Here is a 19,281-nt window from a genome sequence, read left to right on the forward strand (position 1 = left end):
ACCCCATTTTACAATCTTTTTTTACCACAGCTGTTAAGCCAATCATCTGGTTGCTAGGCAAATCCAGCTCCTCCCCTCCCCCCTCCCCCTCCCCCCCCTGTTGACTTTACTTGTTGGAAGCTGGCTGTCACAAATGGGAATCACATGGTCCCAGGACACTGCAACCACTGTAACACATGCTGAGGGCTAAGTGTTCAGATTTTGATCATGTGACCATGGGGATGCTATGACGGTTTTATGTGCAAGGACAAGTCGTAAGTCATTTTTTTTTTTCAGTGCTATTGTAACAATCACTAAAGAAATGCTTGTAAGTTGAGGACCTACCTGTACCCGTTCTTTTTCTCTACTGACCTGCTGGTAGAAAAAGGATGGCTGTTCTCAAATTGTTTTCAGCAGATCCAAAGGACCAATATTGATAAAACAATTTGGAAGGTAAGGAGAAAGCTTTCACCTCAACTCACTGATTCTCCCAGTGCAATTGGGTGCCCCCCCCAATAACAGCAGTGGTCTTCAGTAGGAATGGTGGGGAAGAAGAAACTTTAACCACACTCTTCTCCACAAGGAAGGATTTCGGGTATGTGTTGTTAATGGAATAATGAGTTTCCTCTCTTTTCCTGTCATTAAATTACATCTTTACCAGAATAAATGGATGGAAGGAAACTTGACTTCCTGGTGAGCCCAAAACAGCTGTGTACATAAGTGCATGGATTCTGGACAATTTGCTGCAAGGCTGTTGCCTTTAGTAGATATAGGCAACATGTTATCCAATAGTGCAGATTCTCAGAGGGGTTTACTTTGCCACCCAGTTCACATTTTATTTCCAACCTCCACCCCTTCTTTTTATTTCTTCTTAGTCTTTACCATCATTTTATTTACAGGAATGGATCTGGCCACAAAATAAACTCTGCAGTACTGTACTCCATAGCGGTGGTGGTGGTTGCAACTCATTGTTCTACCTAGTGCTGCCTGGAAAATGGCAAGACCAAGAGGCACGGCTGGGGATTAAAGAAGGTGGCAGAGGACCATCTTTACCAGTTTGTCTTCTGGTAACTTTGTATTGTCTGTTTGGCCTGGGGACACCTGCTTACATGTTTGAATTTTCAGACATACTCCTAGCCAAAACATGTCTTCCCTGGTCTACAGAAACTTAAGAGCTACATCCTGTGCACAGTAAGTTCTTGTTTTGTATTCTTAATGCTGGTAAACATATAACATCAGAAGTTCTTCTTTTAAATCTGTTCAAGAGCTTTGTGCTCACTGCAATTATCCATCATTTTTCAGTTTCCTACACAAGTCTGCAACACATGGTTCTGTAAACCTAAATACAGTATATTCTTTTGGCTGAGAAAGAACAGCCCACTCAAAGTCATTCAGAAAGTTTCCATGGCTAAGGACCTACTTGAACCTGGTGCCTCCACAGTGCCAGTCCACCATCTTAAGCTCTTCACCACTTTGGCTCTTCATATAGTCACTTTATACCACTTCTTATATCAAGAAAATATATTTCAAAATAACCAAACTAAAGACCAATGCTAAATTGGGGGGGGGGCTTCTCTGTTTCAGTGTTGACTGCTAACGACTTCCTAACGACTAGTCTCTGAAGTTTACTTCGCAAGGCTTTTCAGAAGTGGTTTGCCATTGCCTCTTTGCTAGGGATGAGAGGGAATGACTGGCATAAGGCCCCCATCTGGTTTCATGTCTAAGGTGGGACTAGAACTCATGGTCTCCTGGCTTCTAATCTGATGCCTTAATCTCTAAGCCAAACTGACTTCAAAGCTAAGATACAGTATGTAATATGGGAAAGTGCAATGATAAACAATTGTGTAACACAATTATATTATCTGCACACAGTTGACTTAAGCAAAATAATTGCAGTTAAGGCAATCCTATCTGCAATAAGTGCAGCCAACCTATGTCAGGGGTCCATCTTATTTGTATGAAAGGCGTGGCATTTTCTCATGAGGCACTTGGCAACTGAGACAGTGTGGACTGCTGTTATTTTTACAGTGTTAACAACTGAATGAATGGTACAACATAGAATGGTTTCATTTGTTAAGACCCTGATGTATCTGTTGTTACCAGGGCTTTTTTTGTCATAGAACGCTCAGAACGGAGTTCCGGCACCTTTTTTGGATGGAACCTTGTAGGCTAGGCAAGGCAGGTTGTATGACATGCGTGAGTTCTGGCAACTTTTTCTTTTACAAAAAAAGCACTGGTTGTTACAATGGCAGGAGGTAGAAAGAGAAGAACAAGAACGCTGGATTCATCAGACAATCACGTTGCTCTCAGTGAAACAGATTGCACAAGCTGGATTCACGTCCAGACTTGACCAAAGAGGGTTTTTTTTTCTAGTACTGTTGACTACAATAGTGTATTATGCTATATCCTCTAGACAGCTGTAAAAATTACAAGGCATGAATGCCAGCAAGTTTGAAGCATGATGCAAATGCTTTGTCCTGAATTGGTGCCATGAAAAGAAAGAAAAAGAGGGAAAATGCCAGATGTTCTAAATTATTAAGGTAAGGAAACTCCTGATAGGAAGAAAAAGCATCAATTTGTGCCTATGCATTGGGGGGAAGTGCTACACTGAATGGATATCCTTTGACATGGCAGTTCTGTATTACACCTGGATTTGGTAGCTATCTAAATTCTAGTATAACTAAGTCTTCCAAAGCTTTTCAAGAGAAGAATGCTGGCTGTGAGTTCCTACCTCAAAAGGAAGAGAGAAGACCTTTCCTGCTTAATTCTTTTGCTGCAGCTGCGGCACTCTGTTAATTTTTTATTTGTTTTATTTTTTAGATCTTTTTATCTGCCTTTCATAAGTAACTCAAGATGGAGAACATACTTAGTATTCTTCATTCCTCCTATTTTCTCCATAACAACAACCCTGTGAGGTGGGTTGGGCTGAGAGAGAGCAACTAGCCCAAAGTCATCCAGGTGGCTTTCATGCTCAAGTGGGATTACCATTCCCCCCCCCCCCAAAATAAGACCAGGTCTTGTATTAATTTTTGCTCCAAAAGATGCATTAGGGCTTATTTTCCAGTTAGGTCTTATTTTCGGGGAAATATGGTACTAAATGCGGACGTCTTGCTGACAATCTTAACTGGGGCTTATTTTGGGGGTGGGGCTTATAATATGAGCATCCTGGAAAATCATGCTAGGGTTTATTTTCCGGTAGCACTCCTTGTCTCCGACTGCGAATTCCTACAATCCTACTGGGATGGTAGACACACACTCCTACTGTGTGTGTGGCTCCTACTATCCTATTCACTGACAACTGAAGCACCAGATGAGCAGATATATCTGATGGAGGGTCCACACAAATATTAACAAAGGAGGAAAAACTGCTCCACCAAACTGGAGACAACATTATCTGCACTCGTTCAAAACATGTACTCTAAGCAAACTAGCATCTGTAGTCCAAGCGGTCCCTCAGTCCCAGTCAGCGATTAAGATGCCAATACTGAAAAGGCAGACAGAGGACTCACATTTCCAGGGGAATCATGTTTCAAATTAATACAGCTCCAACAGATTATTTTGGCAAGTAATAGCACACATCAAATGGGGTATTGGTGCCCTATCAATGGCTCGTAGTGAACAAAATTTCTCTTGTGATTCATAGATGTCACAGCCACTGCAAATGAGCAGAAAGCTTCCCCCTTCGTTCCTAGAACATCTCCCAAAGCTTTTCAACACATAGATGACTCAAGCCTAGGAAACTGGTGACAACTGGCTTAATTTATTTCAGAGAATAAATTACTAGCTAAGAAAAAAGTTATGGGCTGAAGAGCAATTAAACCCCCACACAATTTAAAACATTTTATATGAAGAGGAAATTGAGAAAGAAAGTGGTTTGCTGGAGCCCTGTTTCTGGAGTCAAAAATGACTGAAGGAGAGGGAACATTTGTCGGTGCTGATTTATTTCTCCAGAGAAGAGCAAGAACATTTTCTGTCCAGTGAGAGCTCTAAAAGGAACTCTGTGCTGGGTTAGAATCCCTGTGGCATTGCAAATAGGCTTTATTTTTTAAACAGAAAGAGAGAAAGAGAAAGAGAGAGAGAGAGAAAGAGAAAGAAAGAAAGAAAGAAAGAAAGAAAGAAAGAAAGAAAGAAAGAAAGGAAGGAAGGAAGGAAGGAAGGAAGGAAGGAAGGAAGGAAGGAAGGAAGGAAGAAAGAGAAAGGAAGGAAGGAAAGAAAGAAAGAAAAAGAAAGGAAGGAAGGAAGGAAGGAAGGAAGGAAGGAAGGAAGGAAGGAAGGAAGGAAGGAAGAAAGAAAGAAAGAAAGAAAGAAAGAAAGAAAGAAAGAAAGAAAGAAAGAAAGAAAGGAAGGAAGGAAGGAAGGAAGGAAGGAAGAAAGGAAGGAAGGAAGGAAGGAAGGAAGAAAGAAAGGAAGGAGAGAGAGAGAGAGAAAATAAAGTGCCTCTTTTAATTTCCCCATAATAATACTTTCAAACATTTTAGTCTAATGTGCAGGAAACTGGCAAATATTTCAGACACAAAAGTGGTTACATTGAAAAATTAAAGAAAAGTAGGTAATAATATTGGACCTTATGAACCCTCAAAAATCTACCCTGGCTTAGGAAACTGCAATAAATGGCTATCTTGGGGTTCTTTTATGTTTTATTTACATAGTGGCCAAAATTGTGGAAACCTTTTAGGAAAAGTGTACAGTAGAAATGCCACCTCTGGTTAAGTTTTCACCAATTTTTCTTCTAATTTCTTTATAACTGTATCTTTGTTCACTTAATAATACTATTTTACATCACTTTCTGGGTGACCAGTCAACTCTTTGCACCATTACTTTAATTTTATTACATTTTACAAGCTGACTAAATGAAAGAACACAAAAAAAACCCCAACCAACTTGATAGCGATCACATAATGCACTGACAAATGTTCTCTCAGCTTCAATACATGACATCAATAACTGAATCCTACTGTGATCTGATTGGCTCATTGCTAAAACCACCTGATTGGCTCTCTAAACACTCAAGCTCATTGGCTACAATCAGATGAAGGAAAGCTACCTGATATCAACCTAAGCAAGTTGTGCTTCCTTTTTCTGGTTATTTGCCTATAACGTTTCATAGAATACAGTATAGATAATTGAACAAACTATGTTGCATTACATTCTTGATTAAATTATCTTTCCATTGATATATAATTTTATGGTGCTGTTATTAGCCATCAAACCTCAAAAATACACTTTTCCCAAAAGGTTTCCACAATTTTGGCCAATACTGTATATGAAGAATAGACATCTTGGTCTCTTCTGCAGGTTTTAGACCAGAGTTGGTGCAAAGAGTTGGTGCAAACAGTTGACTGGTCACACAGAAAGCGATGTAAAATAGTATTATTAAGTGAACAAGGCTACAGTTATAAAGAAAGTAGAAGAAAAATTGGTAGAAACTTAACCAGAGGTGGCATTTCTACTGTACACTTTTCCCAAAAAGTTTCCACAATTTTGGCCACTGTTGTAGTGTATAAGCCTCTAGACACAGTTGACCCTATTTTTCTGTCCCATGCAACAGGGGTCCCCAAACTCTAGGCTGTGGCCCACTAATGAGCTGTTTGCAATTGGGCCGCAGAAATGGCAGGTGAGCCTGTGCGCGCATCCTCACTTACATGTGCAGCAATCGTGTGCACGCGTGCTCTATTTGCATGAGCGGTGGGCGTGTGCATACGCGCAGTTGCTGGCCACTTGAGCAGGACCATCCCCTCTCCTCACCCCCGCCAGACCGCAAAGCCAGAAAGGTGGGGGAACTCTGCCATACAACACACCCTAACATGCTGGAGCTGCTACTGATGAGGAATAAGGTGCAATAGCTCTTTTATTTTTTCACTATGCTGAAGGTTTTTTATCCATTTGTGCTCTATTTCATAAACATGTTAGTCTCATGAACTAAAATGAACCTCAACCCACAAAGTACATTTTGACCCTAGACCGCAACCTGTGGAAGTTAATGATCCACAAACAAGGCAGCAAGTCAAAAACTGTTTGTGAAGTGATTTTCAATTCTACCCAAAATTTTATTCTGGACAGTATCTAATTTATTCTGCATAGAACCTAGGAGGAAAAAACCTTCAGAAGTGTTGGGAAATACAGGAGTTTTAATGCAGGGGTCCTCAACCTTGGCAAGCTTAAAACTTGTGGACTTCAACTCCCAGAATTCTGGGACTTGAAGTCCACAAGTCTTAAACTTGCCAAGGTTGAGGGCCCCTGTTTTAATGCATGGAAGCTAAAATCACTGTAAGTGAATGATAAATATCATATCTATTAAAAGCTGGAAAGAGATCCGCATCGCATTCCCCGAGGCCACTCTTGGTACTTTAAAACCAGAAGAGGCAACCAAGGCTTTTGCCTGCTGTGATCTCAGACCAGCTTTTTCCATCTTGGCAACTTCCACATGTTTTGGGACTGACATCTACAGAAACCTCACAGCAGTCTGCATGCATGTCTGAAATGCACGGGACCAGATCACGAAATCCAGAGCTTCAGCGAACCTGTATGAACCTCTTCTCAGCCAGGAAAACAGGGCTGCTTTATTCCGGCCATTCTCTCTGAGCTTTGAAAGGCCACGTAGAAGAAGCCAGAGAGAAACAGAGGGGTGCCTCTGCATGTGGGGTTTCAAAACTGGCCAGACCTCTCCACTCAGGAGGAAATTTGTCAAGAGAAAGGAAGAGGTGGAAAAAATTCAACTCCCTCTTTCTGAAGGTGAGACCCAAGAGAGCTCAGATGACCCCCCCCCCCACATTGTTCTTTTGGCATTTGGATTTCTGCCTTTCCTGTAAATATTTCCCAGACTGGAATGATGCCAGGAACCACCGTTCTCTACCTGGAGGGAAAGCATTTAGAAGCACATTGAAAAGAGGGAGGTGCATCCATAGCCTCTTGAGGGAAAAAGGTGCTTGGGCATAAATAGCTTTATGAGGGGGTGCCTTTCTCAACAGACTGACTGCAGCCCTTAAAATAGGCTCCGCCATCCATCAGAACATTAAAAAAAATAATCCCAGCCAAGAAAACAATGTTTTTTTATAGACAAGATGCCTTGTGACTAAAATAGATTTATCTTTCCCACATAAGAAAAAAAATGAGGATGATCTAACTAGAAAATATATTGTGAGGAGTGTATTTTTTTTTCAACAACAGTGTCTTTTCAATTATCTATTATTTAGATCAATGTAGGAAAACGATATAGTAGTGTTAATAGTGCAATACTATAATTAAGGGAAAAGGGGGAAACAAAGAAACCTGGAAAATTATGTGACAAACAAAAGATCTCCAAAAGGTTTGAGCCACAAATGTCTTCCTGTACTTGGCAGATAACTACAGGCAGCTGTGTGACTGCTAATACTCTCTCACCTGGAAGACCCACTTGAAACGACCATAGAAGGCATAGAAAGAATAGCTACGGCGGCAGCACGAAAAAAGAGCAGACAAAGCAGGAGATGGAAATTATCTCTTGCACGCATAATGCAAATGTAAAGCTACAAATTGGGGATTAGAAACTTCCAATGCACCCACTTTTATTGATGGGTGTGTCCCGCTGACATTTAAACAGAGCATTAGATGTAGAGTGAACAGTTGCCTAGACATTCCAAACAAGTTCTCTGTGCGGTTTGAATCATCTCACAATATTGTGTGATACTTTGATTAAAAAGATACTTTGATTAAAAAAATTTGTTTTCAGTATCAGGAGAACAGCTGGCCTTTACTTTCATTCTCAATTGCTTTTTTTTTTTTGCCCCTTCCATTCAATCACATCCCATTTTTGAAGACTGCCTGGACAGGTCCCTGCAGTTTTCTTGGCAAGTTTTTTTCTCAGAAGTGGCTTGCCATTGCTTCCTTCCTAGGGCAGAAAGAGAATGACTGGCCCAAGGTCACCCACATGGCTTTATGTCTAAGACAGAGCAAGAATTCAGTCTCCTGGTTTCTAGCCTGATGCTTTAACCACTACACCAAAAGGGTTCTCCCTAATTGCTAGCTGTAACCTAATTCACACAGCATCCATTTCCAGCAAGCCCATTAAGTTTATAATATCTATCTTTACCTACGCTGCAATTTTTTCCTCATTCTTCTCTGTCCTCTGGAGTTGTAACTTCTTATTAGATGGAGAGTTCTAGAGCAGTGAAGAGCTGCTATATATTTGTGTACTGGTTTGATGGGATCTATTAAATGTTAATAGGGATTATAATCATAAAAACCTAGAGTTGGAAAGGACCTTAGCTCTTAGTCCGGCGCCTGCCCAGTTCAGGAATCAACTTTCTAGACCAGTGATGGCGAACCTTTTAGAGACTGAGTGCCCAAACTGCAACCCAAAACCCATTTATCTATCGTTGGGTGCTGGGAGGGCATGGCCCATTGGCTGGATGTGGTCCATTGGGTGGGCTTGGCCCATTGGGTGGGCATGGCTGTGGTGGTAACAGCAGACTGGGTGGGACTAAAAAGTTCAATCAATCAATTCCAACTTTGCGAGATCTTTTTTTCCCCACGAGAAGTTGAAATTGATTGATTGAACCTTTTTTTTTTTTGCACACGGTGGTGGAGGCCTAAAGTGAAAAGGTTTTATAAAACCCAGCTGAAGGCCTAGGACTGGGGCGATGGTGTGTGTGTCCACAGAGAGGGCTCTGTGTGCCACCTGTGGCACGCGTGCCATAGGTTCACCAGCACAGTTCTAGACAAAATGGCTGCCAGGCTCTTCTGGAAAACCTCCAGTAACAGAGCACCCACAACTTCAGGAGACAGAGTCAGGCAATTGCTCCTGAGTTCTATTTTGGATCCCACATTGAAGGGCTCTCACATACAGATTCTTGTCTTCCCCTCAGGTGTTAAGGAGAATAAATCTTTTTCCTCTTCTTTGTAACATTCCTTCATGCACAGGAAGACTACTTGCTCTCATGCTCCCCTTAGCTTTCTCTTCTTTAAGCCAAACATCCCTAGTTCTTTTAAATGCTGTTCCTGGGATTTAGTCTCAAAATCCCTCACCATCTTTGTTGCTCCTCTCTGCACTCTTTCCAGATCAATCCAAGACACCACATATGAAATTAACACCCAAATAAATCTATAATGATCTAATCAGGGCTACAATCAGAATCTTGAGAGATGAAGGTCTTATAAGAGCCTTGGCTTTCAAGCAAAACATGGCCACAAATAAAAATGAGAAGTTTGAAGTGAAATTATCTCTAAGGCAGCTTTTCTATCAGTTTGGCTGCTTCCTCTGAGGGCAAGTACACAAATCACTCTGACAGGCAAGACTAAAATATAGTTGTTCATACACATCCTTCATCATCAGCCAACCTTCGGTGTGCAGTTCTGGATAAAAGAGCTTATTTTAAGTAAATAATGGTTATGGTCTTGATTTAATTACAAGGCTAATATATATATGCTTGGTTTTATAGGAATCTGGAGTAACTCAAAAGATTTACAGAACATTATTCTTGATAGAGAGCTTGCTCAACCACTTGCTGTGCAACACACATCTGTTGAATTGAAATGTATTCATTTAAACAGAGGTCTACAGAACATTTCAATATAAAAATGACTCTTTGCCGAGTTTGAAACTCAAACCACAGTGACTAGATTCATATAACACACTGTAACAAACCATATTGCAAATTAGCGTAGGATCTGAATCTACCCTCTATCTCTTCCAAATTTAAGAGGCAGTATTAGCTGGCTTTACTATGATCTGGAGGAAAAAGATGAAACAATTTTGATAAGGTTAAATCAATCTTGAGTTAGCTAGTACCTAAAAGGAAAATGATCCCTTAAATTCTATTGAAGTTTGTATCAATAGGAAGTCCCTAAATTAGACAACTTTACACATATACACATGTAGAAATGTGCTTCATTCCTACAGGCTCAGTTTTCAACTTTTCTTAGTTTAGAAAGTATATTATTTTTGCTCCAAATTATTTTAAACTCAAAGGGGGCACCCATCTATTTTCATACACCCACAAGACTGAAGAACGTAACAAGCATCTGTCACTCTTATCCTACTGTTCAGGCAACTAAACTTTCTTGGGAAATTTCAAGCAAGTCACAATGATAACAGCCACCACCCCCTTTTTGCCTCCAGAGTTTGCTAATCAGTGACAGGAGTTTCTCTTTTTCAGAGAGCTAAAAGCACTTTTTCAAAGAAGAACGTTTAATCATAGTGTGTGTGATCATCTATCTTTCATCTCTGATAAACAGGTCTTGCCATTGTTTCAATAATTTGCAAAGCTCCCTTTGATGAGTGGGCCAAAAAAAACCATATATCTATTAATACCATGGGAAGCAAAAGCTATCTCAAACGACTTTCAGTTCCAGATTATTGTCTACCTGCAAGCAGAGTGATTCTAAACATGGATGCCCCATACATAATTATGGATGAATAGCTGTCATTGTACAGCAGACATGTCAAACACAAGGCCCGGGGGCAGGATCCGGCCCGCGAAGTGATTTCATGTGGCCCGCGAAGCCATCCTGGAAACAGTGAGGGAATGGCCCCCACTGCCTTGGCCCTGGCCCAGAGACCCTCCTCCTGCCAGAGACCCTCAGATCTGTCCCACTCCTGCCCAGGCCCCCCATAGGCACCCTTGATGTAGAGCTGGCCACGTCCACCCAGTAGGCCATACGCACTCTAGCCACGCCCACCCAGTAGGCCACACCCACCCAGGCCACACCCACCCGGCCCCCTGAGGGCAACCGCAATGCTGATGCGGCCCTCAATGAAATTGAGTTTGACACCCCTGTTGTACAGGTTTAGGTGGGGGAATAGATTTATCAGTAAGAAAAAACTGTTGAAGCCAGCAGCAGCTATCGTAACATCCTGTGGCCAGATATTCTATATCTAGATTAATTACATGTTGCATGAAATATTTCTTTTTGTCTGTCCTCAATCTACTTGCCAAGCAAATGTTCTGGATGACCCCCAAGTTCTAAATCTTTGAGAGAGTGTGGAATATTCTTTGCCAACAGAAATCTGAGATATCACAGGCACACCAAGAAATATTCTTGTCTTGTAGGAACTTGTTTTCTGAAACTTACAGCTTCTGCACATGGTGCAAAGAAACCCCAAGATACAGGAAATGTGGACACATCCAGGGCCAGATGCCTAGGAAAAGAAGGGTTTTAGGAACAATTTACCTACTTATTAGGGGGCATTTTTCGAGATTCTAACCTACGGTTTGGATTGGAATGCAATTTCAGTACTGATTCTAACAAAGATAAATAGAAGAGCATTATGCTACAACTCAAAATGAGTACAAAAATGAAATTAAACAAAGAATGTGCTACCCTGAAAATTGTGTTGCTCTGTTGTTGCAATTGTAATTTTTAATAACACTATTATTTAAAAATCAAAATTACATTACACTGATTGCCTACTAAAATTCCTGCATCCATGCTTTTTTTTCTTCCTTTTTTGCACCAAAATGTGCGCATACTCACACAGGCACACAGTCAATCTTTCTAACCCCATAAGATTACATTATCATACTGCTTCTTGCAAAGCATTTTAAAAGAACAGTCTTTCTGCTTATCATCACATATGTTCTTCTGTGACTATATTCTTATGATAAGAAGGCGCCCCTGCCCAAAGCATTGGAGGAAAAATACTGTTAAGAGTAGTCCACTGTTTCCTGACCCACTTTGGTCAAATCAGAGGAGGAATTTAAGCTCTTCCTCTAAGTTGCTCACATATCCAAAGAATCACAAACCCTAATTCTTAACATGCTGTGCTTTTATCTCTTTTTCAGTATCCCTTCATTTCTCACTTGAAGGTCCAAGATAACATCTAGAACCTTTAACAACTTTGGGGGCAAAACTGCCTGATGTCTACAAAACAACAGCATGTTAATCCAACGCAGTGTTTTTCAACCTTGGCTACTGAGATGTATGGACTTCAGTTCCCAGAATTCCTCAGCCACACATCTCAAAGTTGCTGAGGTAGAGAAAAACTGATGAATGAAACACATGGTCTTTCCTGTGAGTTAGTGCTGCTTTGCCTCCACTCTACAGAATCAAGGGTGTACAGTAGATAATAGCCTTAGTCTTAGCCGTGACAAAGAGAATTATGGCTCTTCGTAGTCTTGCCGAACACTTCCCCCTTCTTTGCCTGTACTATTAGTGGTAATTTTCTTCTGGTTGGCAAGCAATCCATCATTATTATAGAAGAATGCAGCCTTTCCCAACCTGGATACCCTCTCTCTTGTGGACTTCAAAATCCCAGAGTTCTCAACAATGACAATAGCTGGCCAGGATTTGGGGGAACTGAAGTTTATACATCAGAAGAGCACCCCCAATTTGGAAACCCTGATATATTAAGAAGTTCACATTAAAACGATGCTTGCTTTGGCATCATAAAGCCTGGACATCATCTTTGAAGTAAGGAGAAATGGTGGTTATCTCTCTTTCTCCTTCTTTTCTGACCCTTAGCCTGTGTCCACGATCGATGAAGTAGCTCTTCTTTTTATATATCAGGATCTATCACAAAATGAGCTTACCTGGTGGTGGGAAAGAATGGAAAAGAGACGATTAGCCTTGCCTTATTACCTGCTGAAACATTTACAAATACACATGAATATGGACCGTCCTCCTCTGGGAGAGATTCACAGGATATTGGAAGGTGCCCCTCTTTCCACTGAGTCCAACACAGATCTTTCAGGGCCTCACAAAATCCCCGGCAGGGCGGTGGTGTGACCGGGAGAGAAGCATTGCACCCAGGTACCAGTAGCAAGCAGAGAAACCACTCCAAGTAGCGGTGACACCGAGATTTAAGAAGCCCCTCCCACTCATGCAAAGCAGCCCAAACTTCCTCCTCGCTGCCGTGGTGCAAATAATTCGGCACTCGGAAATGCTTCGTGCCCAGGTGGTTGCAATACGACAACTTGGTCGGTAAGGGCAAGCACCGGCCAGCTGATGGAGTCCATCCAGATAAGAAGGAAGGAAGCCCTGAACTGCTATTGCTATGTTGCACAGCGTAGGTTAGTAGAAACTCAAGAGAGTCAGAGTTATTGGCAGGGGGGAAATCCATAACATTAGTTGCATTGGAATTAAATACTGAACCTCTAGAATGGTTCGTTTTTGCATGAGCTACTCCTATCCCAAAATGTTTAAAGAAGGGGTGGCTTTTAAAGCTGAGGTGTGCTCCACTGCCTTTGGAGACAGGCTGGCTGGGATTTGTAACATAAGGCAGCACCCAGTTGTCTAAAGTACCCACCACCTTGGACGGCATTCCTGCATGCAAGCTGCTGCCGCTGCCACTGCTGCTCCTATTGGTGTGGGATTCCTGCAATTTCAAAGCTTTTGCAGTGGACAAAATATCTTGTTTTTTTGAGAAAATGACCCAGGTTGCCCTTGTTGCTGGGGTGAAAGCAACTTCTTGCCCTGCTTCTGGAGATTCTTGAAAAACCAACATGGTGCCACTGAAATGACCATCAGGTGAAAATGAGAAAGAGGCACTACCTTGCCGTGGCTTCCCAGGTTTCTTCGGGAAGACGCGTGTCTTGTTCCACAGAAGAGCAAAGTCTTTGTTCCACAGACGAGCGAGCTTTGTTGCCCCCTCTGGCTTCTTAGTTTCCAGGGAGGTCTGTATGTCACCTGTTAAGTTAGCAGTAATGTTCTGGATACTCCCTGGCTCCGTAACAGGGGCAGGTGATGTGCTGGTCTCAGCTCTGGCAGGTACCTTGGTCCTCTCTGTCCTGTTGGTTGTCTTTTCATCCAAAAGCTGAACCAAATTCTGAATGCCTTTAGCCACGCTGAGGATCTCCTCTCCCACTCCTGTAACATTTCTTTCTCTGCTTTCTTCCTGGAAAGGAGATGTTGCTGCAGGGACTGGTAAGGTTGCAGTAACGTCTGGTTGCTTCAGGTTAAATAGGGTCCCCACTTTCCCCCTGGGCTCAGGATCAGTAGTACTTTCAAAGAGGGCATTTGGGCTGGTGGTAGCTGCAGGTGTGGGAAGGTCCTGGCTCATCTCATCTTCAGCCTCGGGAGCTTTCGTAGGAGACAGCGTGGTTTCTTCTGAACCTCTCCAAAACCAATTCTTCCAGCCCTGGGCATTGGCTAAGCAGCAGAGGAGCACCAGCAGAAGCCAAGCACTGACTATTACTCGCGCCATTCAAAGGTCGCTTTGGGGAGGTACGCTGCCGTGAGTGGTGAATGAAGGAATTCACATTGATCTGTCCTCTGGAGTTCTGGGGTTAGGAAGCACGCTGCTCTCGGCCAGGCAGATATACAGTAAAAGGAAAGGAGGTGTGGCTAACCAAGCCCTCCCCTCCAGCCTGTTTCCCATTAAACCAACACTTTTCAAACACAGCCTGGGAAGGCTTTTAACAGAACGAATATACAAGTAGATCTTAAATTGAATTCTTCCACTTTATTTACTATATCCAAGTGATGGAAAAGCATGCCTGGGAGCTAACAATTTCATAATTTCAGCAGCCTGCTGCTTCCTCTCCTCCACCCAAACCTTAAGAGAATATTTGGGCACATTAAGCTCCTCCCTGCCCTGAACCGATTTGAAAACAAAAGGTAGAGATTTCCCTCACACACACACACACACACACACACACACAACACACTTTCCTAGCTGCTTACATCTTCTTTCTCCAGCCATTAACTTCAGAGCACAGATGCTTTTCTCCAGAGAAATCCCATCTAAGGGAGAAGCATCCAAAAACCTGCAGAGGATGAAATATGTTCTGACTCATTCAAGAAAGCATTTTTCACTCACTTAGTTTACTTCACAGAGAGAGATCCTGCTCAGAAACATGGACATGATCCAGCCACAGCCAATTAGATTTCAGTGCATTTTTGTTAAAAGTCTGTTCTGAGCTGGGCCTGACCACTGATGACTTTATGGCAATCTATGCCAGGGGTGGGTAATTAAGAGGACTTCCATTCCCAGAATTCCCAAGTCAGCCATGCTGCTGGCTCAGGAAATATGGGTTTGGAAGTCCACAGGTCATAAAGTTGCCATAGATGCTCACCCCCTGATCTATGCAATGCATTTAATAACAGTATGGCAGTGGTTTAATCATATCCTTTTTCTAGGGCATTCTTCAACTTTCCAGTGCAGCTTATTGTCACGGGTTCTTTTTAAAAATTCTACCAAATTAGACTGACCCAGACTCAAAACAGTCACAAAAGCACCAGACTTTGAGACAGGTGATTTTTTTTTAAAAAAATCTCTATATACGGGTTGGGAGATGTTTTATTTTGAAAAAAGCTGAGATATTTTTCAACTTTTCAGTATAGCTTGGAGCACACGAAACAAACTTGAATCCCTGCTGAAATGAATAGGATTAAACAGAAACCTACATTTACTCAGGCTTAGTTTTCAAAAATAAACAGGCTCTCTAATGTCGGGGGATTGTCTGTTCTTCTGCCATCATGAATTATCAATAGTATCTAACTAGCCCTTACAAACGCTCAGAAAGTGGGTGAATGTCAAATCCTACATGACAAAAACATGTTAGACTAACTGCCCTGTTCTGTGTAAGTAGTTATTAGGACAAAGTTCTCAATTCTGTGCTTCCTTCTGTGGGATTTTTAGAGTCCGAAGAACTTACTTCTGTGTAACAAGAACCAGGACAAGAAACAGATGGATTCCTGATGCAATAGCTTTGAACAAAGCTACTTTAAAGCAGGCATGGGCTGGAAGCCTCACGGCCCAGGAAATGAAATAGTTAAACATGTTTGGTATTGTGCAAGCTCCAATTTGTCTTGGGAAGGTGGGCTATTGTGTGCAAATGTTCCTGAGATGACAAACACCATGCTTCTATTTGAGCAAGCCATTCTAGGATCCAGGCATGCCAAGATCAGCAAAAGGGAAACCCAGCTTAGCTGCTAAGCATCTGCAAAATGCTTTTATCTTGTTTAGTGTCTTTTCAACTAGCAAGGTGATGGGCGTGGAGGTATATAATTTATTTCATCTAAAATTTCTAACCTAATCCACCTCAACACAGCAAAGCAGGCAATACCTTAAAAAGTCTAGACTCTAGAGCATTGGGGAAAACACACACACACACAGAATGCAAACCCAAGCTGGGCTGGAACTATGAAATACTTGTCTCAACAGGTGGCAGAACTTAGCTTCTAAATACAGGCAAGGTTAGCTAAGCAGGATTAGCCACAACTAGTAATAGATTGGAAGACCACCAGTATCTTCTAATAAATATTATTATTATTATTATTATTATTATTATTATTATTATTATTATTATTATTATTATTTCCTATCACTGCACAAATGTACACTATACTGTAGTCTCCCCAAATTAAGGGCTTCCCAGATGTGTTGAATTTAGCTCCCATCACCTTCAACCAGTGTGGCTTTTGCTGGCTAAGAGCATGGAAGCAGAAAGTCATCAAAACTCAAGGGTATGGGCTTGAGGAAAGCTGCATCAATTCCCTCTGGACTATTTTCAAAGTCTGCATCTGTTCTCTACAGACCGAAAAAATGGTTGGCATCCTGCGGAATAACCAGCATCCTATAGTTTTCAATGGAAAGCTTCCTTTCATTGATTCAAATGGGTATTAATATGTGAAAAAGCTACTTGTCTAGCAGAAACCACTTTTTCTTTCTTGTAGCACTGACTATGCCACAGGGCTAGTATTGTATGCAGCTGTTATCTTAGACATAAAAGAAAGCAATTCTTATTTATGCATATACAGGAGAAAAGGATTCTTTAAAAGTCTGCTATCTCATGAATGGAAGGTAGACAGGAATAATAATTCCCCATCAACATATTAAGATTGAAAAGAAAATTATTTAAATAATTTTAAAGCAAAACATTAACATCAATATAGAACTCACTTTAAAGCCATTTGAAATTATTAAAAGCTCATCTTATGAGTTTTGAAGGCTACTTAAGGACCTCCAAAGAAGGTCAACCTCTGGTATTTACAGAGAGTCCATTCTGCAACCCTAACCCTAACCTAGAAGAGTAAATGAGAAGATCAGATGAGCTGATGGCACCTAAAGACAAACCTATTCTAATGACCTATGGATCAGGTAAAGAAAATTTGCTCTCCCATAATAGGCAATTCACTGAATCACACTGGGCTGTGATATCTTAAAAATCCTAGGGTGCCATGGGACATATGCATGGCCATGCTGGCTACTGCGTGTACCAGGTTGGAAATTAGAGTCTAATGCCTTGGATAGTCCCAAACAACAGGTGTTCATCAGACATTCTTCCAAATCTTCCTTCCACCAAATCACTGGGTTTTGCCCCTGATTCCAACTCCAAGCCTTGGCCAAGTGCCAGGATTTTTTAACTATGACATATGGATGTTCAGAGTTTGCTTGAATGGGCAGTGATGTAAACTTTTCTGAGGATTAAATAAAGTGAATGTTAAGACAGCTGTACAATCAAAGATGAACTGTTTTGTAGCCAAATCCTCCCATTTTAACTAATTTTTATGCATGCAAACCAAATGTGAACAGTTTATTCTGAACAGAGAATTTATTTTTCCATTAGAGAAGGGGGGAGAGTTTAAAACAAACCTAAGACCCCATTTAAGTGACTCAACTGGGCATTTCATCTATTAATACTTCTTTGAGATTCTGAAAAAGAACTGTATGTTATGGCAACTACTACAGGAAAGATTTTCAAGGAACCAAGTAAGTTCAAAAGCAAAACATAACACTTCACCTTAAAATGAGTCAAGCTCAACCCCATTACTCATTTCTCAGATTTTCCACTGCTTTTGCAAATACATGGTAAGAACAAGAGAAACCTTCTGCGGCAGTACAACTGCAGCCAGGTTTTAGAGAGAATTGGGCTCCTGAGGTTTATCAACCATTGTGAAAAAGGGGATTTCAGAAAATACACTTTACATGGCAAGCTATGCTTGCTGAAGTTCCTTTTTTTTGCAAACAAACAATAAAAAGTACGAGAATTTTGCCCACCTTTAAAAAGGGTGCAATCGTAACCCAGAATCGTGAATATTGCGGGGATAATCTACCACCCCACATTTCCAACTACCATCCTACATTTTGAAATTATTTTTATTACCTTTTGAATTGACTAAATATTCTGTCAACTACTAGCTTTTATCTGGCTCTTCCAAATAAAGATGTGAGTCAAACGTTCAAGAGAAAGAACTGCTGTATATTCCCACAATACTTCCTTTAATCAATTTATGGAATCCCGAATAAAACCATTATCTTTACATTTCATTAATTCTATGACAATTTGCCTGTCCCTTGGTGGCGGGGAAGCATGAATTACTGAAAAGTGCTAAGCCTTGAGCAGAGGGATTCCTCCTCCAGTTCCTGAATATGGTTTTGAAGAGAGGTAGCTTCCAATATCAACAGGGGGCATAGTCTTATAGCCCTAAGATTTGTAGTTCAATATATACCGTACATAAAGTTTTGATCTCAGCCTTAGGAAGAAGGAAATGGCAAGCAAAATTGTTACCAAAAATACTTCAGCAGATACGTTTTATCCAGCGGATAAGAATGACTTGAAGGCAGATTAATTAAAGGTCCCAGAGAGCAATTTTCATTTACTGCAGGATGACAGGCTCTGCATTTTAGCATCACATCTCTCTAACCCTGGCATGAAACTTGCCCTGTAAATCATTTGTTTGTTTATGTCCTCGTGCTATTGTCTTTTTCCCATTCCCAGATCACAGCTGAAGCAGCTTAGAATGGTCCTGAGCTGTTCCAGTTTTAAAGCAGGTTTTTTGTCTCAATACAATTTCTGCCATAAAGCTCATGTAAGCATATTCTGCTAAGCTTGTCAGCCGCCCTGAGTCTTCGGAGAAGGGCGGGATATAAATGGAATTAAAATTAAAAAAATAAAAAAATAAAAAAATATTCCATCACCACTGAGGCTGAGGACACTGTGAAGTGCTGGGATCTGCCCAGCTATTGGTCTCTAAGGCTGATGCAGGCATGTCTTTTCCCCTCTCATCATGGGGAACTGCTCTCCATGGCCTTTTTGGCTTGGACTGCAAGACAGACTAAACACTTGACTTCCAAAGCATTGTCAGATGTTACATGGATTCCTTATAAACGTTGTTTTTTTTTTAGAAGCGGGATAGTCCAATGTGCTGCATCAAAGGTCAATTTAAACCAGGAATAAAGAACTAGGTTCTGCCAACTGAGTGTTGCTGCATTTGTCACCACTGAATATATCACAGATTTTATCCTGCTTCCGCTAATGTATATGGCAATACATTTTACTTTACTTTTTCACATTTTTATTTTGAAGAGCAGGTGGCACCACCAGGCCCACTCAACTGCAGGCCCGTGCCTGTCCGTGAGCTACTTGCAGGAGCTGCTGGGCA

The 19,281-nt window shown here is 41.3% G+C and overlaps 1 protein-coding gene across 4 annotated transcripts in view; it reads right to left on the minus strand.

Moving 5' to 3' along the window:
- COL18A1 (collagen type XVIII alpha 1 chain) overlaps window positions 1-19,281 on the minus strand; it is a 186,716-nt gene that overhangs the window by 87,672 nt on the left and 79,763 nt on the right. For 2 of the 4 annotated variants that reach the window (XM_083361718.1, XM_083361717.1), the window contains exon 1: window positions 12,535-14,153. The exons of 1 other annotated variant lie outside the window; for it this stretch is intronic. In XM_083361718.1, the coding sequence (XP_083217844.1) occupies window positions 12,535-14,098 (1,564 nt within the window). In that variant the 5' untranslated portion in view covers window positions 14,099-14,153. Of the gene's footprint in view, window positions 1-12,534; window positions 14,154-19,281 lie in introns of those variants that run through there. One more of the 4 variants, XM_083361719.1, reaches the window with a different exon arrangement.

The sequence above is a fragment of the Vipera ursinii genome, assembly GCF_947247035.1.
Source record: "Vipera ursinii genome assembly, chromosome: 1".
Taxonomy (NCBI): Eukaryota; Metazoa; Chordata; class Lepidosauria; order Squamata; family Viperidae; genus Vipera; species Vipera ursinii.